The 27,250-nt window shown below is 42.5% G+C and overlaps 2 protein-coding genes across 4 annotated transcripts in view; one reads left to right on the forward strand and one right to left on the reverse strand.

Annotated features, from left to right (window-relative positions):
- MCF2L2 (MCF.2 cell line derived transforming sequence-like 2) overlaps positions 1-27,250 on the forward strand; it is a 267,297-nt gene that overhangs the window by 165,009 nt on the left and 75,038 nt on the right. The gene's annotated exons all lie outside the window — the stretch shown is intronic.
- Positions 408-20,980, reverse strand: B3GNT5 (UDP-GlcNAc:betaGal beta-1,3-N-acetylglucosaminyltransferase 5). Of its 3 annotated transcripts, none has more exons than XM_043594798.1 (3): positions 20,754-20,980; positions 16,511-16,618; positions 408-5,329 (listed from the first exon to the last, which is right to left on the reverse strand). In XM_043594798.1, exon 3 carries the CDS (start codon positions 5,006-5,008, stop codon positions 3,875-3,877), a length of 1,134 nt encoding a protein of 377 aa, XP_043450733.1. In that variant the 5' UTR covers positions 5,009-5,329; positions 16,511-16,618; positions 20,754-20,980; the 3' UTR covers positions 408-3,874. The 3 variants fall into 3 exon arrangements, with proteins under 3 accessions (XP_043450733.1, XP_043450732.1, XP_043450734.1); XM_043594797.1 differs by lacking the exon at positions 20,754-20,980 and adding an exon at positions 19,951-20,672; XM_043594799.1 differs by lacking the exons at positions 408-5,329; positions 20,754-20,980 and adding exons at positions 13,706-14,125; positions 19,951-20,672.

A 27,250-nucleotide genomic window follows, 5' to 3' on the forward strand; every position in this document is an offset into this window, starting at 1 on the left:
CATTTAATGAAACAAAAATATCTTTATGATTCTTGCAAAAGAACTTTGAGAAAATGAAAAATTAGCTAGCGGGTTAAGCAGGGTGATAGGAGGGTCTAACATTACGCTAATGGTTTTCCTCTACTACCAGCTTTTTATAAATCTTTAAGGTCACTACTCTTTGCTGCAACAACTTAATCTCTGCATATTTCCTTATTCATTTCTGTTTGGTAGATTTGAGTTTTTATGCATAACTCATACAGATTTGTTGGGGTTAGATGATAGGTACAATGTGCCTGACACAGTAAGCACCCAGATTTTGTTGAATGAATTATAAGCTTTTCCAGAGTATAGGTAAAATGTTATACCAGATAGTGTCTACCACTAAGGGCTCTGAATAATTAGTCTCTTTTCATATTTGGAATGACTTGCCAGAAAAATATTTCTTTATTATAGTTGAAAAATATATAAGAATTTTAAGTACAATGTGATAGCACTACCTTCAGAACTTCTATTTTAGCCAGGAAAAAGCACATGAAACAATTAGTAGGTAGCACAATTATATATGTGATAAAGTATACATTTTGGGAGGAGGGCAGGGAGAGATGCCTAATTGAAGAGCATAGTTAGGGTTGGATTTTCAAGATTTCAACAGGAACAGGAGAAATGGTGTTCCTGGCAAGGGAAACCAACTTACACAACATATGGTCATGAGTGAGATGTATGATTGACGATAGTGGCAGTGGGGAAAATAAAGCTTCAGAGAATAAAGAAGGAAAGGAAAATTGCATAAGGCCTGGAAAACCAGGTAGAAGAGATTAGATTTGATGCTTGAGACAGTAAGGAGCCTTTGAGGTCTGGAGCAAAAAATATCTACAACCAAAAAATTCAGATGCTTCCAAGTTTTAAAAACATATATAGATTGAATCACACCATATCTTAGGCTAAGAATTGAGCAGGACTCAGGTGAAAAGGAGATGAGAACACACTATGTACAAATACACTGAAGCAGCATTCAGACAGAAGCAGGCCTAAGAACATTCCTGGCATTAAAAGACTCGAGCTAAATTTGAGTCTACTTTCTGACACCTCATGATATCACATAAAAGGAAAATATGATGCTTTCAAATGACGTCTTACGGCATCATGGCTATAGTTTCTCATTTCATCCTTTCCTGAACAATCCATTAGAAGAGAAGAATTCCCCCAACTTAGACATTCCAGCATAATTCATTTAACAGACAAAAGAAGCATTTAGGTGTCCATAGCAGCGGACATGATAATCCTCTGTCCTGAGCACAGCAGCAGGTTTGAACAGCAACAGCATTAATGTTGTGTACTACAGGCCTGTCTGACATTAAACAGAACAAGTTGATTATACAGACAAATGGTGTTCACACGGGAGTTTTAAAAGTTTGTGAAAATACACAAACTTTTGGAAAAAGTTTATTGGAAATCACAGATTTATGTTTAAAAACTCACTATTTTTGCCATACAAGAGCAAAATTCAAATAATATAAATATTTAACATACTGGTATAAAATTAATAATATGGAAAAAAGATGCAAACCAACCAAGAGGTAAAAAGTTTTTAGCAATAACACTGTGTACAACCATCATCTACTCAAGTGACCATCCAGGCTGATAGTTTATTTTCCCTTTGTTGATGATTTTTGAGACAGCCTTGCATTAGAGCACCAGAAAGTTTTTTCCTTCTTTTTTAAAAGGCTGGAATCCTTTTATTTACAAATATTCTTTTCAGTACTTTAAGTCTAATGAAGGAAGCATCTAGCAATTTCCTTCTGATTAAAAAAGGAAGTGCCTTCATATTTCCTTTAAATGTAAATCTGTTCCATTCTATTCTAAGCAAAAGATGAACACAGTTGAGGAGAGCTCTTTTGCAAATAAATAATTGTTTCACAAAAGTATTCCTGTAAACAAGATCATTTCAATGGCCAGAGAGACACTTAGTTTTCAACCAATGGAAAATTTAAACGCTGACAAGTATAGATACACAGGGTAATGTATGGCCCAGAGTCAAATGGTTATTAAAGAATCAACTAATAAAAATTAATTATAAAACACCTTTGTCAAAATGTGCTTTTGTTATCTACAGGTTTTAAAATTGGTCAGAAAATTTAAACCGTAATGATCTAAAAACACTGACCCTGCTCTGAAAATTACCTACAAACCTAGAATGGTCAACACTGTAGTTTTGACAGGAGTAAAAATTTTAAATTATCTGAGCAATCAATGTAAACAAGCCTCAATTTTCAAAATAGGAAAAAAAATAACAAAAGGATTTCTGTAAACATTAAAAAGCTGTCTGCAAAACATTACAGTATATGTCATCATCCAGTTGTGTTTACCAAAAATTCTTTTAGCTTTGTCTTCTTTTGCATGTTTCAAACACCACCGAATGAAATGAGACATCTTAGTTTTCCTTAACAAGCACCTCTGCAGAGAGGGGCTTCATAATCAGTTCAACTGCTTTTGCTGGAGTCACCATTTGGGCCTTTGTACGATCCCTGTGACAATAGACACCATCTAGTTCTTTCTGTAGGGGGGGAGGCAGTCACATCCTGGCCACATTTTTATCCTGCTCTGTAAAATAAATGCAACTTACTCTTTTAGATCTCAGCCACCTGTCTTTGAATATGAAGACCTTGCAGCTTCCCAAATATCTTAAACCTCATTCTGGTGACCTCTCTATCACTTTCATTCTGCTTTCACATTTGAAAAATTTCCAAGTTGACGATACCTCTGCTAGTTATTTTGATGAAATAATTGATTTTTTTAAGATAGGATAGCTTTGATCTGATGTTGAATACTCTCAATTTTAAAATCTGAACTTGGAACAAAGTCCTGTGGTTCATGAGACCTTCTTGGGGAAGGTTAGGCTAATCTTAGTCATCCTTACAATAATTTCCACACTAAGAATTTTATTTTATAAATTATAGAAAAGGGGAAAACAGGCTTTTAATGTTCTTTCTTTTTGAAGTCTTCTCTGTTATTATATTCCTCTGTGCAAACTACTTTCAAATAACTACCTTAAAAACAGACTGATATTGAATATTTTAAAACCAGCTGAAAAATTCGTTAAATTAAAATTGGCTTATTTGAATTAGCAATGATTTCTCCCTAGAGAAAGACCCTGTGGGTAACAAGCTGCCCATGATTTGTGTCATTTCTAATAATCAAAAAATCCACATGAAGTACCAGTTAGGGCAGAGCAAATAACTTCTTAAATTTCACATTAAACTTTGAAAGAAAGATATAAATATGTTTTAAATGACTCTAGCACTATCTAGGTAAATTAGCTACACCGATGTGACAATAAGTGACTTGGCTGTTTTATAAAGAAATCGTGTACATTTTTCTAAATCTCCTGGAAGAACAGGAACTTTCTTTTACCAGGTTCAAGTACTTTCTCCTATGGCGATCTTCTCCTGCCTCTGTCTCCCCCTAGTCAAGTGCTCTGTAATAAAAACTAACTTGTAAACCTGGTCCAACAATATATTCATTTCTCCGAAATGTGCTATACATTCACTTGGTATTTTCCGAAAGCAGTTATTCTAAAACCAAGGCACCTTAATAACTTTTCTATACCTCAAATATACACGTGGCATTAAGTGAGAACTTGACTTTCCCTTTAGTTTTGTCTTCATAAACCTTTTCTATATATAAATTCCTTGAAATGAATTTAGGCAATGAAGTAGATAAGTTCTACTGAATAGCTTCTAGAATCAAAGAAACATTCTGATAGACTGTTTTCAAAATATTTCTTTGTTGTTTTTTTTCATATTCATTTCACCTAAGGTATTGACAAATATCTAAAGGTTTTTCATCCAGGTTTGGCTCAGTGACAGTGAAAACACACAACATTCAAGTACTGTTAGACGAAGGCAGCCCTGCAAGGATACGTGTCCACATAGGTCAATTTGCAAAGGAGAACTATCTTAATTATCCTGCAGTATATTTGACCAAAAAAACCTTTTGAAATCATTTTTACTTTAGGATCTGTAGCATGCTTCCAAAGGTCCTGAAGGTCTTGTACGTGTCCATGAGATGTCATCATTTTATCGTAGATGCAGGGATGATAAGGAGTTTTACCTTCCCCAGAGAAAAACACATGGTGTTGTGGTACAATCCCCATTTTATTGGCACAGATGCCCATGAACACATCGTCTATGTAAAGACTGGACTTAAGTGTCTGTGATGCCTCATGGACTTTGGCGGCTACATCACTGGAGATCACATAGGCGGCTCCAGCAGTATAGTCAGGGTAAGCCGGCCACTGGTACATTTCATAGGGGACATAGTACTTGCTGCGTTTGTCTCTAATGGGAGGAGCACCGCGGTGAACCCGACCAATCCAAAAGTCCTGAACACCAATTTTTTCTAAACTTTGAAGGTATTCAATAAGATTTGGCATATGAATAAATATGTCATCATCAGCAGTCATAAGGAATTTGGCATGTGGACAGAAGCTATTTGCCCAACTGAACTGCAGAAGTAACTTAAGAGTAAGGTTATAGAAAGAATCAGCAAAGTCTTGCTGAATTATATCACTGTACATTTGATCTTCCCAAACCAGTTTTCTTTGCAGTTCTTCTCTTGTCAGTGGGTTAGAAGGTGTTCCTAAAGCAAACAAAGTTTTGATGTTGGCATTAAGTTGAGATTGAACATACTTCTCATTGCCCCATGTTTTTCTAATTGCAGAACGTCGATCATAGTTTTCAGGAGCAGTCTTTACAAACAGTAAAAGGAGGATGTCTTGTGCTCGACACTTCTCCTTGTGGTTAATCAAGTACTGGTAGTGAGCAGCCCCGTCTGTGCTGTGTTTAAGAGACAGGCTGTCATTCACAAAGTCATAGCTATTTATGAGGTATCTGTAAGAGTAGGACTTCATATGGCTCACAATGTGATTATCAATTGGTCCCCAAAAAAACATGAGGCTTAGTATAAAGCAAGTGGCAAATAACTGAACAAACTGCCATTTTTTTACTCTTCTGCCACTAACAAACATTCTGACGTCCACTCAGGTCTGTTTTTATTTAGGATTGGTTTTCAATGGGCGCTTGCTTCTTCGAAACCAGAGAACTTTGTATCTTGTAGAACAGATGTCCATCTTAATACATGTCAGTGATTAAAAAAGTAGGAGCTTCTTGTTTCACAAAATACTTTCTTTCAATGCCATTTTTTCTGAGATTGCGAAAGAATGGAACACACTGTAGAATGAGGACACTGGTGTGTCAACATTTTTCCACACTGACATCCTTCATTAAGTTAGGTGATTGGTCTCACACGGCCATTCCATATACTTCTTTTTGTGGAAGTGAAGCGGGACCTATCAGAGTCAGGAAGAGAAAAGATGACAAGTGAATGGGCTACAGCGTTACCAGAAAGAAAGAAACTACTTTTCATTCCTTAAAAACAAAATGTCACCTGCCTGATGTGGACAAAAGGTGAGGAGGCAGCTAGGCTTGAGCAGAGGCATACAGATATTTATTTTGGCTGGGGGGAGTACAAGGAAAGGGAAAGAACCACTCTCTCTACTGTCCTCCCATTCAGAATACGGAGACCCTCTTCTCGACCTTAAAAAATAAAAAGGCCTCCCAAATGGCTATCATCTTCCTATATACTTAAAGTTCAAAATCCCAAATGGGTGTGTCCATTGATTTGCATATTGATTTGCAGTACCGTCAGGAGGAAAGTAGCTGCAGGCACACCTTGTTTTATTGTGCTTCATTTTATTGCACTTTGCAAATACTGCATTTTTTACAAGTTGAAGTTTTGTAGCAACCCTGTGTCGAGCAAGCGTTGCCATTTTCCCAACAGCATTTGCTCCCGTCACGTCTCTGTGTCCTATTTTGGTCATTCTTGTAATATTTCAAACTTTCTCATTACCATATTTGTAATGGTGATCTGTGATCAGTTGATTGTGACTCAGTGAAAGCTGAGATGATGGGTAGCATTTTTTAGCAAAAAAGTATTTTTTTAATTAAGGTAGGTACATTTTTTAGACATAATGTTATTGCATACCTAATAAATTACAGTATAGTGTAAACATAATTTTTATATGCACTGGGAAACCAAAAAATTAATTTGACTTGCTTTATCATGGTATTTGTCTTATTGTGGTAGTCTAGAACCAAACCTGCAATCTCCAAGGCGTGCCTGTATATAGTTCAAGGCAAAATAGATGGATGATGAAAAGAAAGTTCATAATAGTTAAAATTCATTAAAGCCTGCCCCAGACAAGGCAGGACTAAGAGTAAGACTTTTTTTTATTTAATTATTATTTTATTTTTATTTTGAGAGAAAGAGAGAGCAGGGGGAGGGGCAAAGAGACAGAGAGAGAATCTCAAGCAGGCTTTGTGCTGTCAGCACACAGCCCAACGTGGGGCTTGATCTCAAGATTGTGAGATCATGACCTGAGCTGAAATCAGGAGTTGGATGCTTAACTAGCTGAGCCACCCAGGTGCCCCAAGAGTTAGGTTTTTGTTTTTTTTTTTAAATCAAGGTTCATAATCAACGAGTCGAGATATGTGTTCAAAAGCATAGTCCAAACTCTCACTAACCAAATGACATTGTGAGCCCCAAATCTATATCGTCATCTTTTTTCTGTTCTTTTTCATTTGGAAATGGCCTCAAAGTTAGCATGTTCAAACCAGGAATGCCCTGTCTTTGTAGTCAGGCAATTTGAACACCAAGTCTGGCTCTTTTATTTTCCTGTATCATGTATCTAACCCAGAAGTCTGAAAAACTGGAATAACACCATTTAGCTCAGAGTCTTTATGCAAGTTAAATGGGAATATCCATAGATGTATACATAGAGGGAGGTAGGCAGATAATTACCTGGCACACAGGGGTACTCACATGCCATTTCTAGCCCATTTTTCTGTCTTCTCCACTAAAATCTGCTGTTCCCATTTTCTCTTTCTCTGTCTGACTGCACTTCATGCATCTATGCCAGATATCTGAAAGTCGTCCTTTTCCTCCATTCCATATCCAGTTCTTTAATCCTGTGAATTGCTTTTTCTGAATCTCTCTTCACCCCTTCATGTCATCATCATTTCTCACCCAGACTAGTGCAGCAGCCAAAATGATTCCTGACCCACGCAGCCTCTACCCTACAGAGTGACCTTTCTAAAACTCACATCTAACTTAACTCTTTTCCACTCTACTCTAGAGCATCCGGTCCACCATGACCAGCCAAACCAAAAGGTGACAGTACTGATACTGATATATCCTTTAGAGTAGTTAACCCCCTTCAGAAGCTCTCTACTAGTTGTCAGTACCAAAGTGCTGGCTGAAAGCTCAGCCATGCTTGCTATTTCATCCATGGCAGCCTATTTGCCAGCAGTCCTGTGGCCCAGCAAGCCCTGCTCCCTTGCTAACAAGGTTCATAAGAAGTATACTAGTGCTCACTAATCTCTGCAGGCAACATTCTCTGGGAAGCCTGAATTGAGGCCACACCCTCCTCCCACCAAAGATTTTTCTTATCTGTATTACCACAGCAATTCTTGCACCCATCTTCCTAGACTGACTTTTTATTTAACTGCTTCCTTCATTTACACTGTGAATTCCAGGATGTAAGGCACGATTTCGTAGATACGCTAGCTTCAGGTCAGTGTCCGACACCTAGGAGGCATTCTCTGAAGGTCAGTGCTAAGAACTGTGGTGAGGTGGAGCCACTTTCACTCAAACAGCTGGTCACTTGGGAAGAACTAAGGTCAGGAGGCCCAGTCAGTCACATGTCCTCCCTTTTCTGACACAACTAGGAGATGGTACCGCCCTTCCTCAAGGACTCTATCCTCCATGCTTATCCAGAAGTAAGACATATCCTTTGCCTGAAGAAGTAGGCTCTCCCCTCAGGGGTGACATACCAGTCTCTTGAGCTTTCAACAGACTGACAGGGAAAAGACCACGCAAGCCCTGCTCAGTCCAGGCTGGCTGGGTAGCTGAGACCACATCACAAGTCCCAGGGAAAAGACCCTGCTGTTGTGCCCAAAGGTCTCAATCTCAAGTCCCCTGCCCTTTAGCCCTGAAATGAAACCAACTGCAGCACCGACAGCACCCTGCCCTGTTGGCCTAACCTTGCCAACTTTAGGCCTTTTGCATCCAGCTGTATTACCTATCTCCCAAGGTTACTTCATTGAGGGGTGATAACAGCAAAGGCCAGGCATGCAAAAGTCCAAGGAAATGGGAGACCAGAGCCAACCCTCCCTGAGACTTTGTCCAGGGATAATCGTCTTATTCCCTAGGGCACAGGTTTTAAAACTTGGGTGCCACTCAAGAAGTCACAACCGGGGTGCCTGGGTGGCTCAGTCTGTTAAGCCTCCAACTTCGGCTCAGGTCATGATCTCTCTGTTTGTGGGTTCGAGCCCCGTGTCAGGCTCTGTGCTGACAGCTCAGAGCCTGGAGCCTGCTTTGGATTCTGTGCTCCCTCTCTCTCTGCCCCTCCCCTATATGTTCTCTCTCTCTCTCTCAAAAATAAATAAATGTTAAGAAGTCACAACCAAGGGGTGCCTGGGTGGCTCAGTTGGTGGAGTGTCTGACTTTGGCTCAGGTCATGATCTCACAGTCTATGAGTTCAAGCCTCGCATTGGGCTCTGTGCTGACAGCTCGGAGCTGGGAGTCTGCTTCAGATTCTGTGTCTCCATCTCTCTCTGTGCTCCTCCCCTACTCATGTTCTGTCTGTCTCTCTCTCTCTCAAAAATAAATAAACATTAAAAAAAGAAAAAGAAGTCCAACCAATATTTAAGAAAGAAAAAGTAAAAGAAAGAACAAATTAGGAATGGCATAGTGTACTGAAAGTAGTGAGTATAAGTATCATTTTGTGAAACTTTTAAGTTTTATGTATATGTGCCTTCAGGTTGTAATGTAAAATGCATTTTTTGGTGTGTGCTTTACCATCAAAAGAGCAAGAAATACTACTCTAAGGGATAGATCCATATCAATATCAATATCAGTAATTTCCCTTCTTTGTTTGGCTGGTCATGGTGGGCCAAATGCTCTAGAGTAGAGTGGAAGAGACCGTGGAAAACATCAGTTTCTAAGGGTGGCATCTGCCTAAACTTTGCAAAATCACTTTCATTGGTGGGACAGGGTACTTCCTCTTGGTTTCAACAGTGCTCACTTAGATAAGGGACCATCTATAAAGGCAGATATCCCCTTCTGCCTCCTCCATGATACATATTAAAGGAACTGGAGGCTTAATGCAAAGCAACAGAGAAATCTTAAGGGCAGATTTTAAGACCACATACGTGTTTAAGAATTCTAAGTAAATTATCAATTGAAACTAATCTGCAGTTTCTATTCCAATAGACCCGGGAAAGGAAACAAAGAGGAGAGTAACCTTTGGAACCCCAGGCAAAACTAGCTTTCCATTTCTGAGCCCCTGTACTTGTAATATTTCAATGCCAGCTCGCTTTGTACCTATTCCCAGTTGTTTACAAGTCTGAGCTTCTTGCTAGACAATCAGCCCACAGGCCTAACTCCTCCAGCACCCACATGCACACTTGACTCACAGAGGCCCTAGTATCTCTCCAATGAATGGGGCCTATTACTCATCTGGCTAGTGTATTCTGTTGCTAACATGCATTTTAGCAGCCAGCCCATAGCATGCATTTTATCCCCCTGCTCCCCACCCCCGCCACATAGGTATTTGCTTTATTTTCCTATATTTCTTCAACTGTTCCCAATTGACCTCAAGGAGTCAAAACAGTTTGTAAAAAATGACAAAGAACCTGTCACAGAGCCAACAATCCACAGTACTTACTTAGGTTCAGAACAGCCTATGAAATGCTAAAACAAAATTTCTCCAACCTCAGCAGCTTGAATTGTTTAGCCATCATTTATATCAGTCAAAACCAGACTCCATGGTAGTACTGATCTGATGAGGGGAAGATTAGGAGAGGTGAACTACTCTTTTACGGTACCCACTTCTCTTTTATAACAAAAGAGCACTCAAACTCCTCCAAATTGAACACAGTTAGTAGGCAGTCTCGCCCAACCAAAAGCAAAATGCACCTCCATGGTCCAAATCCATTAATTACAACCAAAGAGTGTTGCCTCAGCTCTGGCTTTGCGGATGGATACCACACACATGCAATCGATGCTCACTCTTCTAGTTCACACGGTCTTTTTAAAGATTGTCTAAAGCACATCTTCTAGCTTCTGTATTCCAAGTGCAGGGGAGGAGACTGCAGAGAAACCCACAGGCCTGCCTGACCTGGAGAAAGAAAATGCTGGGCCTTACAGGAAACAAAAGATCCCGATAATGCATGTGAGCTCAGTAACCATCCACAGCAGAACGCTGTGCCTGCAGCTTCCTTTGTGTGCCCGTGTTCCAGCTCAGGCACCAGGCCACAGGCTGCAAACTCCAGGGCTACCCCCACGTGGGGCCAGGTTCATTGTGTAACCTCGGGCAACCCTCACTGCACTCTGATTTGGTGACTTCATCTGCAAACCGGGGGTGAATGTACATGTATTGTTACCGAGGGGATATAAAAATTACAGATGGCTTCAGAGTCTGCTGTAAATAGGAAACAAGAAAGACCACGAGAGAGAACGGGACAAAGAACTGCTTAGAGGGAAATATTGACAATCCCTGACTTACAATTTTTTTTATTTTATTATAGTGTGAAAGCCATATGCATTCAGTAGAAATTGTACTTCACATGTTGAATTCTGATCTTTTCCCAGGCTAGTGATATGCCATAGGATACTCTTTCATGATGTGGGCAGCAGCAGTAAGCTGCAGCTCCCAGTCAGCTAGGCAATCATGAGGGCCAATAACCAATACACTTAGACAACCATTCTGTTTCTCACTTTCAATGCAGTATTCGATTAAGTGAGCTCTTCAACATTTCAGCATATAATACACTTTGTGTTAGATGATTTTGCCCAACTGATATAAATGTTCTGAGCACATTTAAGGTAGGCTAGGCTAAGATATGATGTTTCCTAGTTAGGTGTATTAAATGCATTTTTGACTTCCAGTATTTTCAATGTACAGTAGGCTTATTGGGATGTAACTCTTTCCTAAGTTGAGTAAGATTTGTATGCAAATCTTTGGAATATAACTTGGGGTTGCTTCTATTTGGATTGAAAAGAAGGAACAGATACCCTTAGTATTCTCTTTCCTGATAGAAGTAGTCAGAAGAGTAAAGAATAGAAGTAGAATAGGAACATCAGAAAAGAAGGTTGCTGACCCTACCCCAAATGCTTTTCAGTCTGGGAGCTGTGCCCCACAGTTACTCAAGAATATTTCTTCACAAGACAGCTCTTTAAACTTTTCTGGAAAAAAAGCCACAGACTACAAATTACCCTAAATGACCCCTGATTTTTTTTTTTTTCTACTTTGGTCTTGCTGTTAACCCATTTCTTTGTTGAGTCTACTTTAGTGATCCTAAAATATTATGCAAAACCTGATATAAATTTTGAAGTTTTCATCAAGATGGCGGGGTCTGTACTTTAAGTTCGAGTCCAACAACCTCAGTGTTCAATGTTTCAAGAAATCCTACAAGTATGTGAGCATTTGCTATGGAATAGTTATGCCAAGCATGGTGGGAATCATGTATTAGTATTTTATGGCCTCCTATCAGAAAGCATCTACAATCTATTTGAGACAAGACTCAGTGCCCACATGAAAACCCAGTTCCCATGGACAACAATCAGCAGATCACAGCAAAGTGCAGACAGTGTGTCAGCGCTAATTTAGACAATACCGACTACAGGCAAAAGGTGTGTCCCTAATAGAGATCAGTGACAGCTGGATAGGAGGGCCTGAAGATGAACAGGATTTAGGTGGTTACAGGAAGAGAAGCTATCTGTTTCAGGAAAGAAAGGAAAAAAAATAACAATATGGCAAATACTTGAGACATAGGCATGTGTTTGAAAGCAGAGAGATTGGGGCCAGCTTATGGAGAACCTTGAAAATGAGACAGAGGAGTCAGTGTGTGCCGGGGGCAGCAAGAAGTCACAGGAGTTTCTGTTTTTGTTGCTAATGGTAACTCCCTTGGCCGTATATATTAGGCTATATGTGAAAGAGTTAATGCAGCAGTGGTATGCAGGGCAGAAGCAGGGACAGTGGAGCTTGGACCCTGGCTCCATCAGGGCCTCGTACTGAAGCAGGATAAGGTGAGGAGAGCCTCGTCTGGGGTGATGGAGGTGGGGAGGGAAGTCAGGGGTCGGGAGACCCTTTGGAGAAAAACACACCCAGCAGTACCTGAGGAGTGGCCTAGGATGGGAGGAGTGGGGGTGGGGTGAATTCTAGTTTCCAGCATTACTGACAACTGAGGGGAAACTGGCTTCCTGATTTAGGGGTGAGGAGGGAGCATATGTGGGCTTGGGCTGGTGTTGAGCATGAGGTGCTGGAGAGGCAGCAGGTATAGCAGTCCAATGGGGACCTGAGATAGCTGGGACTGCAGATCGGGGGAGCACTCTGAGTGCAAGGAAGATGGCTGTGGGAGAGCTGTGGGCCCCCAGAGTGAGAGAGGAGCAGAGAGGCCTGGGGGAGAGCAAACTCAGGGGAAGGAGAGAGGGAGGAGACACAGAGAAAGGAAGCATCTTGGGGCGCCTGGGTGGCTTGGTCAGTTAAGCGTCCGACTTCGGGACTTCGGCTCAGGTCATGATCTCACCGCCCGTGAGTTCGAGCCCCGCGTCGGGCTCTGTGCTGACCGCTCAGAGCCTGCAGCCTATTTCAGATTCTGTGTCTCCCTCTGTCTCTGCCCCTCCCCTGTTCATGCTCTGTCTCTCTCTGTCTCAAAAATAAATAAACGTTGAAAAAAAAAATTAAAAAAAAAAAAAAGAAAGGAAGCATCTTATTTTACTGGATGCATGCATGGATGTATGCATGCGTTTTAGTGGATGCATGTATGTATGCATGCATGAATGTATTTATGTGGCCTCTCAATTTATGTGCACAGGTTTGAATTCAAGGACTAGGTAATACCTTTTGATGAATGAAAGAGAATACTGTACAAATTCTGTAAAACTTCAGATAGTTATTTCTTCTAAAAAGGAACTATTTTAAAGGGCTGGTTCATTGCAAATTGAGATGGGGTAACAAATGAGTAGAGGGCGATCACCAGAAGGCAGGACAGACAAGGCCCATGGTGGCGCTCTGAGCGGGAAGAGAGCCATGGGGCAAAGAGTGAGTGCCATGCTGGGAGCCAGGAGGGTAGAGATGGGGGTGGGTGGAGCAGAGGAGTCATCTTCCAGGAGGAGCAACAGGGAATCCGAGACCCAAAGACTGAGGAATGTGAGCCAGAGAAAGCCAGGGGGTTCGAATTCAAAATGAATCCCTTTTTGCGTCTATCTGTATGTTTCTTGACCACTGTTTCTGGCCATTGTTGTAATATATTATCAACATCTAATTTTAGAGGGACTATATTTCTAAATCTTACCTAGTAGACATGCAATACTCAGAAGTCTCAGGAGCCCTTATGTCATCAAGTATATACCATTTTGTTCACGTGACCGCTCACACACTCAAGGCAACTTCTCAGCAGGAGAGTCGTTTAAGGGGCTTCACCTACAACTGCATTTCCTCTGAAATTTCGAATTCCAGTCCACTCACTCTGTAGTCCACTCATTCTTTGACCGCAGCCTCTTAATAGTCACCTGGAATCCTCTGCCCACCCCTTGCCTGCTCCCTAAGACTCCACCCCACCCAGCAATCCCCTGACCTTCCTTCTCACCCGCCTCCCTGTCTCAGATGCAGGATCACCTGGCACCTTTGCCCTCCTCTCTCTGTTCCTGTCCTTCCACCCCAACAACCCCAGACCTCGGGTCCCTCCTGTCTTCCCTACTTCCCCAACACCTGTGGCTGCCGGAGATGAGGACGGCGTTGCCACAATGGCAGTATCTAGCTGTGGGCAGAGGGCTTCATGCTGTGTGACCAGCCTCCACTTCTCCTGGACCTTCTCCCTCTCCTGTCCCCTCATCAGCCATGCTCAATCTTCCCCCTCTTCCAAGGCCTGTGAGCTTCACTTTTTGCTGATGGCTTCACCTCCTACCTCAAAAAAAGGAGAAGACATCACATGCATTGTCCCTTCTTATCCCCACGTGTGCCTCCTATTCACGGCTCCACAGGCTGGCCCACCTTCTCCAGTCCCTCCATAAAGCACACTGACTGCCAGGGAGACACAAGCAAGGCACTCATTTAGGGCACAAAACGTAAAAGTCATAAAAGTATAACTATAAACTAATGCTTCTTCAGTAAGTCAGTTTAAAAAATGCCTCAATACTTTAAACCTTTTATCTTTAAAGTTGTATTACTTACAGTCCCATGTGAGACAGTTTTGGGGGCCTGTCCATGCATAACTCAAAGGAAAGACATATAACATTTTCTATCTGTCTTTATGTGGCATTTTGTTCTACATTCCAAGTATTTCTTTCCTGGCTTGTTTTGATCATCTAGTCCCTATTAAACAGAGCTAGTACCAATCCTCAAGAGCCAAACTGCCATATAAAAAAAAAAAATCAGGCTTAACCCTGAATTTACTAGAAAGGCTATAATTTGATCTTCATACATTTTTCTTAGTTAAATTAGTTCTAGTCATTGGTGATGAATATCACAACTGGGTACTGTTTAGTACTAATTGCCTATTCTATTTGTTCAAAAAAGAAGGAAACAACCCAAAATTTGAATTTATAACTCAGATTTTAAGTATGAAAAATTAAATATTCCCCCACTTGGTATTTTGTTCTTTGACTCATATTTGAATGTTGCCAATACAAAGCTGGTAAAAAAGGAAGAATTCCACCCAATAGCTGCCTTTAGGTGTTTTTGTGACTGTGACTTTAGCTCTATTAAGCTCAAACCATGGGCAAAGACTAGAAGCCATTTGGAATCATTATCCCTTCACAAACAATACATTTATAGAGTTAGTTCTTGATTCAGTGTTAGCCAAAGACTTTAAATTCCAACTTAGCAAGGATGGATGTGGGATAGAGGGAAAAAGTGAGTTATAAAACCTACAGTGTGAATCCAGTAACAAGCTCCCCACCTATATAAACTAAATTATATGTTCCTTTATAAGTTAAACATGGGTGTAGGTTTCTGTTTCCTGATTATGGGAAAAATAAAGACAAGGAAATATCAAATGAACAAACAAGTAAAGACAGTCCCTAAATAAAAACAGGTCCTAAGGAAACTGGTGATGACGGGCTACAGAGTATTACTATATATTAGAGGAGTTATATGAAAAGTCAGTAAAAATTTCCAATAACAGAATTCGAAACAAACAAAAAAGCAGAAATACAAAGTAGGTCTCAGAGAGGTCAAACATTTTCTCTTCTAAGCTTGGCCTTCTGTATTCATTCCTGAGGCATAGTCATTTATATTGACAGGGCTGCTTGCTCTTTTAAATACAATTCTTGTCAGTTTTGGTTTTGGCTAGTTAAGAACAAACTTCTCCTTTTGCCCACTCTGCTAACTTGGGAGAGTTTACTGTGCTCCTGGCTTTGTTCTGACTGCTTTACATCTATAGAAATGCACAGCAGCCTATGAGGAATAAAGGATCTCCATGTGTTGCAGAAGCAACTAAGACACCCAGACATAGGGTTAACCATGTAAACTCTGAAATTCCAGACCCTGTGGAAGCTCAGAAGCAGCTGATGGGTTCCAGGTCCCGTCCCTGAGCTCTGCACCTGCCTTCCTCCCTGGCCCTGGCCAGCTGCTTTTCTTGGAGCTCCTTCTGTATGGGAGGGCAGGGAAGCAAGTGGGGCAGGGCCAGGAGAATCTATCCAAGAAGGCAAAGAATCTGCTTCACTTAAGTTTGGAGTCATTCACATTTTACTACCACCTGCATTTTGTCAGAGCCTGTTCTCACTCTCTTTATAACCTACCCCTTACTTAACCTCCCATCTCAATTTTCCCTCCTTCCTTTTCTTGGTCCCAGTAGCAAGTAGAAAGTAGTAGTAGTAGTAGTAGAAAGTAGATAAAAGTGACCTTGTGAGTTTGTGCCCTTTGGGTACCTAAAGTCATTCCTCCACAAAGAAGATTGGGGGATTTAAAGTGGAGATTCAAAGTGGCAGAAGGGGGTTAAAAATAGGTAAGAAGGACGGAAGGAGAGGAGAGTAAAAAGTCTAGGACTCAGAAAGGATGTTTCAAGCAAGTGTTTGATAAATAAGTATTGGATGAAATGAAAGGTACAGCTGAGGTAAAATTAGGATATGAAAAATAGTGATTTATAAATAGGGTGACAATATAACCCAGTATAAACCTGTTATGTAAGCTAGACATACAAGCTTCTTGTCCAATGGCAGCTCACATGTCCCACTCTAAACATTATATTTGGAAAGAGCATTTGATCAAGGGTTTACAGAGTACAAAAAATAACAGTGTAAAATGTAGGAGGTATATATAATATTTCTGTCTCAGTCTATCAACATTTTTTATAAGTTAACTATCATTTATTAAACACCTACCTATTCCAGCCATTATGCTGAGCAGCCCTGAAAGTAGGTAATGCCTACATTTAATTAACTCAGTGAATATTAGTTTACAACATACTGTGTAGTGTAGGCCACAGGCAGGATGCAGAGAAAGCTTCAGAGATATGTCCAGTGTAGACGGCCTAATGGAGTAAGCACATGTTCCGGTGCAGTCTGGAATCTGGACCTGCGCAAAGCACAAGGGGCGGGGGAGGGGGGACCAAGAGTTTTAGGACATGAACAAAAGTAGACTTATATTCTGTTGTTTCCATTTACTGGTCACATGAGCTTCACTTCTCTCTAAACCATGTACCACACAGTCTTTTCCAAGGATCATTTGAGACCATTTGTTTGACAAAGTAAGGTCCAAATCAGGTGTTCAGTATGCGCTGATTTCCCTTCTCTAGAAGTTGTGCATGCATCTGTACCATGATGGTTTAGTTAGTAGATGACTCGTATTCTTCAGGGGTTATTTTCCTTTCAAAATCCGATAAAAGTTTTTAAAAATACTGACCTGGTTGCTAAGGGCCACTTAACACATCCCAAATACTATTGAGACTGAGAACAGAAGTATCATTACTAATTGGCTGAACATGCCTTTCCATTATCTTTGACAGGAAAGAACAATATGGTTCCCACAAGCACTTAAAACATTTCCACGAAGATGACACAGCCAAAAGATTATAAGACCCTGTAAATTATGGAGAAGGAAACCTGAGCTGAGTCAACTTTTTAACTTACTTTGCCTATAGCACTATCAAAAAGTTGTAGAAAAAGTTGTAGGAAAAGGAATAAAGAGATAAAATGTGAAATCTTACATGGATCTTAACTTGTGTAATAGTATTTTGAACTTGGACTTTTGGTAGCTTAGTGTCTGCAGACATAGTAAAACATTCCTTTGTGTAGAAAACTGGCTTCTAGGGTTAAAGCTGTCACTATAGAATATAAATCTTAAAAATAAGTTACAGATGAAAGCCAGCCTTTCAATTGCCAGCACTAAAATGTAAAAAAAAAAAAAAAAAAAAAAATCACTTTGGTTATTCAGAAGTTTACATTTCACCTGATCAAGTTTCTTATCTTTCAGTATGAAGATTTTATACTTCCTACCTATATGCATACTGTAAGGAAAATATTCTGGATTTGCACTGTTCTGGCTAAATCTTTGCTGGCAAGGATTCTATGTCAAATGGAAAAGCTCTTGTAATAATTTGCTGTGCCTAAATTTCTGGAACCTAGACACAATATATGCAGCTTTTCACAAGATTATTCTAACAATGGAATAAAATAATGGCTATGGAAATATTCCAAAAAAGGTATTTGCTACAAAATGCAAAGCTTAGATCAATTCAATTAAGTCTAAACAAAATTCCAAAAAGATAGGATACATTTTGTTACTTTGAGAAGAGACCATTTCCTTCTGAATTTCTCCCAGTTTCTTCCTACCGCATCCTATGTTCTATTATGTAGATTATAGAGCAGTAGGTCCTCAGAAAGAACTCTACATTTACAATTTGAAAGTCACCAAGTGAAATGATTCTCGCCAGAGTGACCCATTTTAAAAGATGACCCATTTCAAAACCCAGGAGTTCGTATTCAAGCTGTTCTATATTTAAGAATTAGAAAGTTATTTCACTTTCCTACAATCTCCTTATTTGAATCAGTCTTTTATAAAAGGGGAATTTGATCTCCATTTGAATGAAATATAATATGACACTTTTGCTTGCTACAGCCTGCACTTGGTTTTTGTTTTTTTTTTTTTTATTTTTTTTTCAACGTTTATTTATTTTTGGGACAGAGAGAGACAGAGCATGAACAGGGGAGGGGCAGAGAGAGAGGGAGACACAGAATCGGAAACAGGCTCCAGGCTCTGAGCCATCAGCCCAGAGCCAGATGCGGGGCTCGAACTCACAGACCGCGAGATCGTGACCTGGCTGAAGTCGGACGCTTAACCGACTGCGCCACCCAGGCGCCCCCCTGCACTTGGTTTTGAAAATTATTCCCTACCTTTTGAGGTTTTGGGGTTTTTTGTTTGTTTGTTTGTTTTGTTTGTGGGCAAGGTATTTATGTGTAATATCATTTATGCCTCCTAATCATCCATTTCTCATTCCTTAGAAACAGCTTCTCTGAGCGTTAGCTTGAACTTTCCCTGTCATAATACTCATTCCCATCAGAAGGTGAGGACGGATGTGAGTTAAAGGGAGTCAGCCTCAGCCTTAGCCTCCCAGTGCTCAATAAATACTCCTGGAGGGTGCCCGTGGGAGCTGGGGAAGGGAGAGAGAGAAGGGGCAAGAGAGAGAAGGGTCATTTTAAGTATATAATGTAAGTATTTCAGGTATTGAATTTATCTTGCTTTAAAATAATAAAGAGTTGACCAAATAAAGCAGTCCCCCTCCCCCATAACAGGGTATAAAATCCACCATAAGTTTCTTTGGAGAAAGTTGAAACCTGAGCTGCCAATCACCGGTCTCCCTTTCGAAATTTCAGGAAGGGATCTGTTCAGTGCTACCCCTGCACACCTCTACCTTTGAGCATCCTTTTCTGGGTCAGTTTCAGTTTCTCACATCCCTCTCCCTTCCCCCATAGGGACCAGGCAAAGTTCCCAAAATAAAGGCACAGAGGAACAAATCCAATTCTAATAGATGTACTTTCATTAGAGAATTACCCCAGATATGAGCTACAAGCCACCACCAGCCACTGTGCGGTTACAACATCGGTGTCTCTTTAACGTGACCCATAACCTATGATAACCAACACTGGATAAGAAAAAATATGGGCTGTGTAGTTAGAATCGGATGAAAAGTTGCTACTTTGACCTTTATCGAATCTGAGTAAGCAACCGGCTGTCACTTCGGGTTACAAAATAAAATTCGGCAGTCAAATAACAGTGGCAAAGACCTACCGGTAGCAAGAGAGGTCTTCTTTCCCAGTTTCCCCTGCCTGCCCACTTCCTTGTCTTCCTCGTCTTCCTACCCAGTAACTCGCTGAAAGTTTCCCCACTCTGGCGGTTTCCTAATTCCCAATCAGATGCAGGCTTTCTACCCGAATTCACCCCTGCAGCCTAGGGGTGGTAGCACGGTTGGGGAACCCCAGCCGGAATCCGGGGACCGCAGGGCGCGGCGTTCGCCTGCCGGCTCCCGCGCCCCGACCCGCCTCGGTATTCCCGAGGCGCGGCGACCGTCTCGCCGGAGCTCCCTGGGGAGGAGGAACGCGCCGGGCCCCGGGAAACTTAACCCCAACTGGAGCTCCGGGGCCCCCAACCTACCTGCCGCACCCGGGCGGCCCTTGGCCGGGAGTGTCGGCTGCCGGGCGCCCGCGCCCACCAGCCAGAGCGAACAAAGGCGCTCCGGAGAGGGAACGCGCCCTCCCCTTCCCCACCGCGCTGGCGGGCGGCGGGCAACCCTGCCCCGTGGCGGTTAGGGCCTCCGGAGGCTGGGCCGCGCGCGGTCCCGGCCAGAGCAGCGGGCCGAGGCCCGGGTGTCTGCTCCAGCCGTGCGCCCCAGCCCCAGAGCGCATTCCAACCTGAAGTCCTGGGGCCACCCGTGCGAACCGGCGGTGCCTTCCCCTCCTCGCGGCTCTCTTCCCCTCTCGGCCCTTCAGAGACTTCTCGTGGTCCAGAGAGAGCAAAAGGAGAGTCCGGGTCTCCTTTCCCGTAGCCCGAGAGCTGCTCCGGTGAGGAGGCACGGCGCGGTGGGGCCGCAGTGCCGGGCAGGGGCGGGGCGGAGCGGAGGCTGGGCGGCCCGGAACCCTCTCTGCGGACCGCGGGAGTCCGTCTCCCGTCCCCGGCACAAAGAACCAACCATCCGGGGAGCTGAGATTTATCCCCGCCAAGCGTGCTAGAACTTCCCCCATTCAGTGATCCGGAAGGGAAGACAACATTTCCACCCACAAGGGCCCTCGGCCCCCGTTAGGATGCGGTGGGCTGCAGAGCTCTTTTTTAAATCGCACATATTAATTCCTTATGAAACAACTGGTCTCAATACACTTTTCACTAGGAAGTAGAACTCGGTAAACTCATGATCCATTCGTGCAGCACACGCAACAGTTATACAACTACGGTGGGTAAGTTTTGACTGAGTTCTCTGTTCATCTTTTTTTCCTTGCTCGAACAAGAGTTCTAAGGGAGGCTAGTCTTTTAAAAGATCTCGTCATGCCACTTACGCCTTGAACTTCTGGGGCCTAAGTCACAAAGGAAGAAAACTCCAATTTACATCAAACTAAAGCTTCACTACGGCAGTTCACCCCGCCCCCCCCCCCCCCCCCCCCGTGATTTTACTTACCTTCAAGCCCAACTCAAATTCAAAGAGAGCTTAAAACAAACTCACCAAGTCCAAGCACAGTTCCTTAAACCCCCAAATCAGAGATCGGCTCTCTTGCTGGCATCGGAGCCAAAGTCGGTGGTCTCAAGAACAAAACTTGCCCGCTTTAAACATCGGGCGAGGACTAGGCAGGCAGCGCGCTGGACTCCGCTACCTTCCCCGGAGGGCGCGGGCTGGAGCCGGCAGACCGGGGAGGACCCAATCAGGGGCTCCCGGCGGAGGGCGGGGGCGCGGCAGCCCGGAGCCTCCCCCGAGGCGCTGCCCGAGCGCGTCTCCAGCACCTTTTGGTGTCACTGCCAAAGCCGAGCCTGGCCTGCGCCTCTCCCACCAACACAGCATGTTGGTGAAGGTGATGGGTGCCGCCCAAATCTGTTCTTGTTGGTGCGCGACAACTCCAGGAAGTGCCCACCCCATTACCTCCTCAGTTAATCGAGATCATTTACTCAGATGATGGACTGTGAATCACAATCCTCAGGAATGGCCCATTTGAGTAGTTTCCCTCTTTCAAAATACTCCATGCATGTAACTGGACAAAATCGGGAGAATACAAATTTCTAATAAGGAAAGAGATTATAAAGTATGGGTTTGGTTTCCTGCCCCCCAAATGATCCGGCCTTCTCTTAATAGAACACACATTATCATTTAACAGGTAATATTTTGAAGGATTTTGTGATTGTACATATTTCAGAACACGACAGAAGACAAAAGATTAACCCAAATACTTCTGTAAAATGAAACCTTTGGGTTTTTTATTGTAAAAGGAATAAGACAGGTAATGTGTTAAAAGTAAATTACTGAATCAGAGTTTGAAACTGTACACACAACATTGTATTTATTTATTTCAAACTAGATTTTTAGGAAGTTTTATAATTGCTTCTTTAAGCCCTCCACCATATTTTCAACCACACACCTCTGTTCATATATTACCCATAGAGAACATGGCCCAGCATTGCTAAGAGATCACAGTGTCATATGCATGTCAGACCCCATACAGAAATATTAATATAGTGGATTTGTAAGGGAGTCACTGACAGTGATCCATATATAAGCTGATTTGCTGTTATTACAGTGCAGATCACCTCCCTTCTTTATCTATGGGAAATAAAACCCTGACTGTGTTCCACATACAATCTCTTGCCACCCCCAGCTGGCATATGTGTGTGTTCTATTTATGCACAAATATTCAATTACCGTTAAATACCTTTCAGGTCATTTGGAACCAGGCCGTTATACATATGTGTCAACACGTGTGCTCCATGTGTTGAAATACAAACTGACTCAAACATTGAAAAACACATATAAAAATCATATATATCATCCTATTTAGAGATGGACACCCCAGACAGATAAATGACTTCAAAACTGAGTAGAAGGTTGTTAAGAGGATGTGTGGCTTGAGGTGAGGGCAGGGGAGAGGATGTGGGCGAGAGATGGGGCCCAGCAGAGTGACACCTGCCCTGACCCCCTCCACCCCCCATACAGGGAAGAGGGCAGCAGCCTGGGAGGTTCCTTTGCCCATCTGGGAGGATTTCCTGCAGCAGGCTGGTTCCCTATCCCACCCCACAGGGAGAGGAAGAGGATGATGGACTTGATGATATAAAACAAAGTACTCATGCTTCTTTTATGAATGCATAAACGAAAATTCTGTGTGAAAATTCTGAAATTAGTTGGAAATAAAATGAAAAGATAGTGATGATGCTGATTTGACCAGCACGAAGAAGGACAGTGTCACCACCATGTCCTCAGTGTCCACGATAACTGTTTGTGAACAAAGGCCATTATGATTAGATTTATAAATGACTTCCAATCTTTCTCTCAGAAATGTGCTTTACAGAGCACTAGAGAACTATGGAAAATACTGGAAAAAGTACTGTAACATCAAGAAGGTAAACTTGGAAGAATTGCAATTTGCATGTTAGATTTTTTGTTTATTTATTTATTTTGAGAGAGAGAGAGAGAGAGAGAGAAAGAGAGAGGGAGAGAGAGAGAGAATGCACGGCAAAGAGGGAGAGAGAGAATCCCACGCAGGTTCCATGCTGTCAGCACAGACTCCAGACTTGATCTCACAGAACTGAGCTGAAATCAAGTGTCCAACACTTAACTGCCTGAGCCACTCAGGCGCCCCTGCATGTTAGATTTAGAAGGGGCAAGATAGGGCAGAGATAGAGCAGAGGGGAAGAAGATGTCAGAGAGAGGACCAGCAGATAGGGTGGCAGGGCATTATCATTGGTCACGTTTAGGGAAGACTGAGACCTGCATTCAAGAGAACCTGGGGCGTGGTACAAGCAAAAGAGACTGGAAGAAGAGATGAGTATCAACTGAAATCACAAAAGCAGAACCATATTTGATAACTGACTGGCTTAATGCCTAACACGGCTGAAGCATATGGACATATGCCAGGTTTGACTCATTCAGCTTAAATTTGTACCTTCTGGACTCCGTTAGACAGGAAATTTTCTCAAAAACGCTATACTGATACTGTCCTGTGAATTCAGACACCCCACAGTCTGCGTGTTCAGAAACCAGCCAGGTTGTGCAAGGCCTGAGCTGCTAGAGAGATGGGGTGGTGTCCTGAATTCACTCCCTGCCCACCTCGGGATCTGGGCAAGTGACTCAACTTCTCAGCACCCCACAGTATTCTTGCTTGGATGGGTCCAGTGAGGACCTAATACAAAAGCAATCACATGTGAGTGCTGAGCATTGGTCCTACCACCAGTACAGGCTGCCTGGACAGCCGTCACCCACCCCAGGCTGCAGAAAGCCCCTCTCCCACGAAGAACCAGCAGAGCCTCTTCATGCTGCATCCCATAATCGCTCTAAAAGGAAATGCTTGTTTCCTTGACGTCTTCAGAAACACATTTTCTGTTAATACAACATCACCCATTAAAATAATGCAGCATCTCTTTGCTGCCTTTCCCTCCCTTACTGCCTGCCAAACCCCTCCCACCCCACACATATCCTTCCGGGTTTCTTTTCTCTCAACACTTGCTCCTTGGTGATCCCATCCGTTGCCTTTAATGCCTGATTTATATTTGTAGTCCAGATTCTGGGCTCTGAACTTGTATGTCTCCACTCAAATGTGTTACATAAGTCTTAAGCTGAGCATGTGTGAAATGGAATATCCAAATACATACTAATGAACTGGTGAATGGATGGGACTTGAATGCCCCAAAGGCCAGAATCCTCTTCCCTCCCATCAGTGGACCCAGCCTAATGAGTGACATGTTAGTAACAGTCCGAGTGACATGTTAATAACAGTCCATGTCATTTTGTCTCTGTAGAAATTGTGGATCTGTTTTCCCTACTCTTAGTCCTCAGACCTCTTGAGGACAGAAACCATGTCCTGCTCATCTCCAGTTCCCTTGCAGAACCTCCCACAATGCCTGGCACAGAGCGAATACGTATTAACTGCCAATCAAGTTGAGTTTTTGCTTAAAGCATCCCACACTCTTCAAGTGTTCAAACTTTCATTCCAAGAAGATGAAGCAACACAATGGCCCTGGTGTACTGCTCCCGAGATGCCTCGAGGCTCAACACAGACACTGGAGGCACTCTAGCGCCTTTCCTAAAGCTCTTGCCTCTGCCCCTGTGTTTGGCACCATTCAGCATTCTCCCTCAGTTCCAGGACCTTGGCGGGCGGATGAAACCATTGTAGGTACACCCAGAACTGGAAGATGAAGGGAACTGATGCACACAGCAGTTCTCATCCGCAGGCCATTCTCAGAACCCATCTTGTTCCTTTCTCTCCTCCTCTGCACTGGGGAAGTCTCCCCCACCCCCTGACCCTAGTGATCATCTCCTTCCACATCAATGCACAAGGGCATCTCTCATGTGCTCATCTACCTCTCATTAGGGGCCTCACAGGGATGGGGACAGTCTTGGAGGCAGGCCCTGCTCTCTGGGCCCTTCCTTGGCCCAGTAGAGCTGATAGGGTGAGCCTCACTGGGGGAAGGATTCGGGGAGAGGATTGGGGGTGGGAGTGAGGTTGGCACAGATTTTCCCTCCATGCTGCCAATGCTCAGACAGCCCCTGTGACAGTGACTCAGTACCACTCCCTGACAGTGGATCGCTCAGCATTCCTTCTCCCCTCCCCACCTGCAGATCTGACACCTGCTCCACACTCCCAGGGCCCTATGGGGTTCTGTGCAAGTTCCAAGGGGCTGCCTCTCACTCCACCTCCTCCTCCTACTCAGGAGGGCATATCCAAATTGAGTGAATGAGTGACATTTGTGGAGGGGCGATCTTGAATGCTGTCTGGTTACCACTTATATTTTAAAAGACAACTCACCAGCCTTGCCAGAGCTATCTAAGGTGAGCAAAATGACTTGGGTCCTGTGATGGGGTGGTACAGAGGAAAAGAGGAAAAATACAGAGCATGGGAAATGTTCAGAAAATAGTTATTGGCTACAATATGGGGGCTACATGCCTGGCCCAGATGCAGTCATTTGTGTTAGAAATTTTGTACTTAATTAAGTTTGGTTGTGCTGATATTTAAGGGACAATTAAAACATAATTCTCTATTTCTCTTTTCTTAATAGTTAATAATTACTAAGTGCTCATTACCTGCTTTATGGAACATATGGGGATCAAATCCCACTCAAACCAATTCTAAAAGACAGTTACAGGCCTTCCTGAGAATTTTATTGAGTATTACTTAAAATAAGTGGCCCATTAATTAAGAGTTAGAAATGGTTTTCTTATACTGAGATTTTTCTTATAACAGCACTTCCAAAAGGCCAGTTCTAAAGTCCTTGATAAATCATTAAAAACATAAAACATACATTTCATGAGTTAGTCTTGGTTAGTCTGATGGCATAAGGTCATAAAGCCCAATATCAACACATATTTGACCCTGCAGATATAAGGCTAAGGAATACTGGAAAGAGAGAGCAATATCTCTGAGAGATATGTTTCTATCATATCAAATAAATAAATACATATATACATACATACATACATAGGGGCGCCTGGGTGGCTCAGTCAGTTAAGCATCCAATTTCGGCTCAGGTCATGATCTCATGGTTTGTGGGTCAACACCTGCACTGGGCTCCACAATGCACCTGCTTGAGATTCTCTTTCTCTCTCTCTCTCTTTCTGCCCCTCTCCCACTCCCTTCTCTCTCTCTCTCTCTCTCTCTCTCTCTCTCTCTCTCTCTCTCAAAAATAAATAAATAAACTTTAAAAAATAAGCAAACAAACAAATAAACCCTCTTTAGAGGAAAGGGATTGAAAGAATAATGGGATATCTGCTAGGGAGAAACAGATAAGGATAGTTCTGCAAAAGAGGTACATAAGGCGGAGAAAGCAGTGTGTCTTTTCTCATTTTTTTTAACTTTTTGATTTATTTTATACACATGTATTTTACCTTTGGGAGTCTCTTTTTTGCAATAGACTTTGCATGAGGTGGAAGCTCATTAGCGGTCTCAGTTTTTGTCTTTACTGAAAATTATTGAGTTCCGTGGATATTCCTATTGAAATTAGTACCAGCACTACCCTTTCCCATGAAATAATCATGGTTTCCTACCAACAGCATTCCAGGAATCTCCTTCGTGTACCAGAAATCTCCCACAAGATGTCTTGTTATGTTTGGATAGCAGGTGTGCCTATGCACCATGGCTCTGAGATTTCTTGAATCTCACACATTAACAGATGATGGCCTGAGCCAACCCTTTTTCTCTAACCTGCTTACCTGTGTCCTCACTGTATGGGCCCTGTCATTTATGGAGCTATGCTGCAGAGTCAGAATATTGGGTACTATTTTAGTGGACTGACATTCACCCTTGGCATATCAGTTCCCCGTTACTGGTTTTAGAGCTAGAGGGCCTGAACATGACCTCAGTGGCAGCACCTAGCCAGCAATTTGACCTCAATCAAGTCACTTAATGCTCTGAGTCTCAATTTCCTCTTCTGTGAAATGAAAATAACAATTAATACCTACTCTTGCTCACAGAATTGGTGTCTGTTCCTCAAATCTACCATTCATCCATTCAATAAACATTTATTGAGAATTTACCTACTTATAAGGCAAGGGGACAAAGATAAATAATACAGGACAAATACCCTGGAGGAGCTCTTTGTCAGGTGTTGAATGGATCAAGGAAGGTAAGGCACACATTAAGGAAAACAAGTCTACTTCACACCCATTAGGCCACTTAAAAAATAGAAAATAACAAGTGTTGACAAGGATATGGAGAAATTGGAGCTCTGGTGCATTGCTGGTGGGAATGTCAAATGGTATAGTCACTATGGGAAACAGTGTGATGTTTCTTCAGAAAGTTAAAAATAGAATTGTCATATAGCCCAGCATTTTCACTTGTGGGTGTGTACCTGAAAGAACTGAAAGCAGAGACTCAAACAGAAAGTTGCACACCAATGTTCATAGCAGCATTATTCACAAGAGCCAAAGGTGAAAAACACCAAAGTATCCATCAACAGATGGAAGGATAAACAAAATGTAGTATATACAAACAAAGAAAGATATTCAGCCATAAACAGGAATGAAAT

Source organism: Prionailurus bengalensis, chromosome C2, assembly GCF_016509475.1.
Source record: "Prionailurus bengalensis isolate Pbe53 chromosome C2, Fcat_Pben_1.1_paternal_pri, whole genome shotgun sequence".
NCBI classification, from domain to species: domain Eukaryota; kingdom Metazoa; phylum Chordata; class Mammalia; order Carnivora; family Felidae; genus Prionailurus; species Prionailurus bengalensis.

What these genes read in the sequence shown, in the direction of transcription:
- B3GNT5 (XM_043594798.1), bottom strand. Translation starts at nt 5,008, where the DNA reads ATGTTTGTTAGTGGCAGAAGAGTAAAAAAATGGCAGTTTGTTCAGTTA.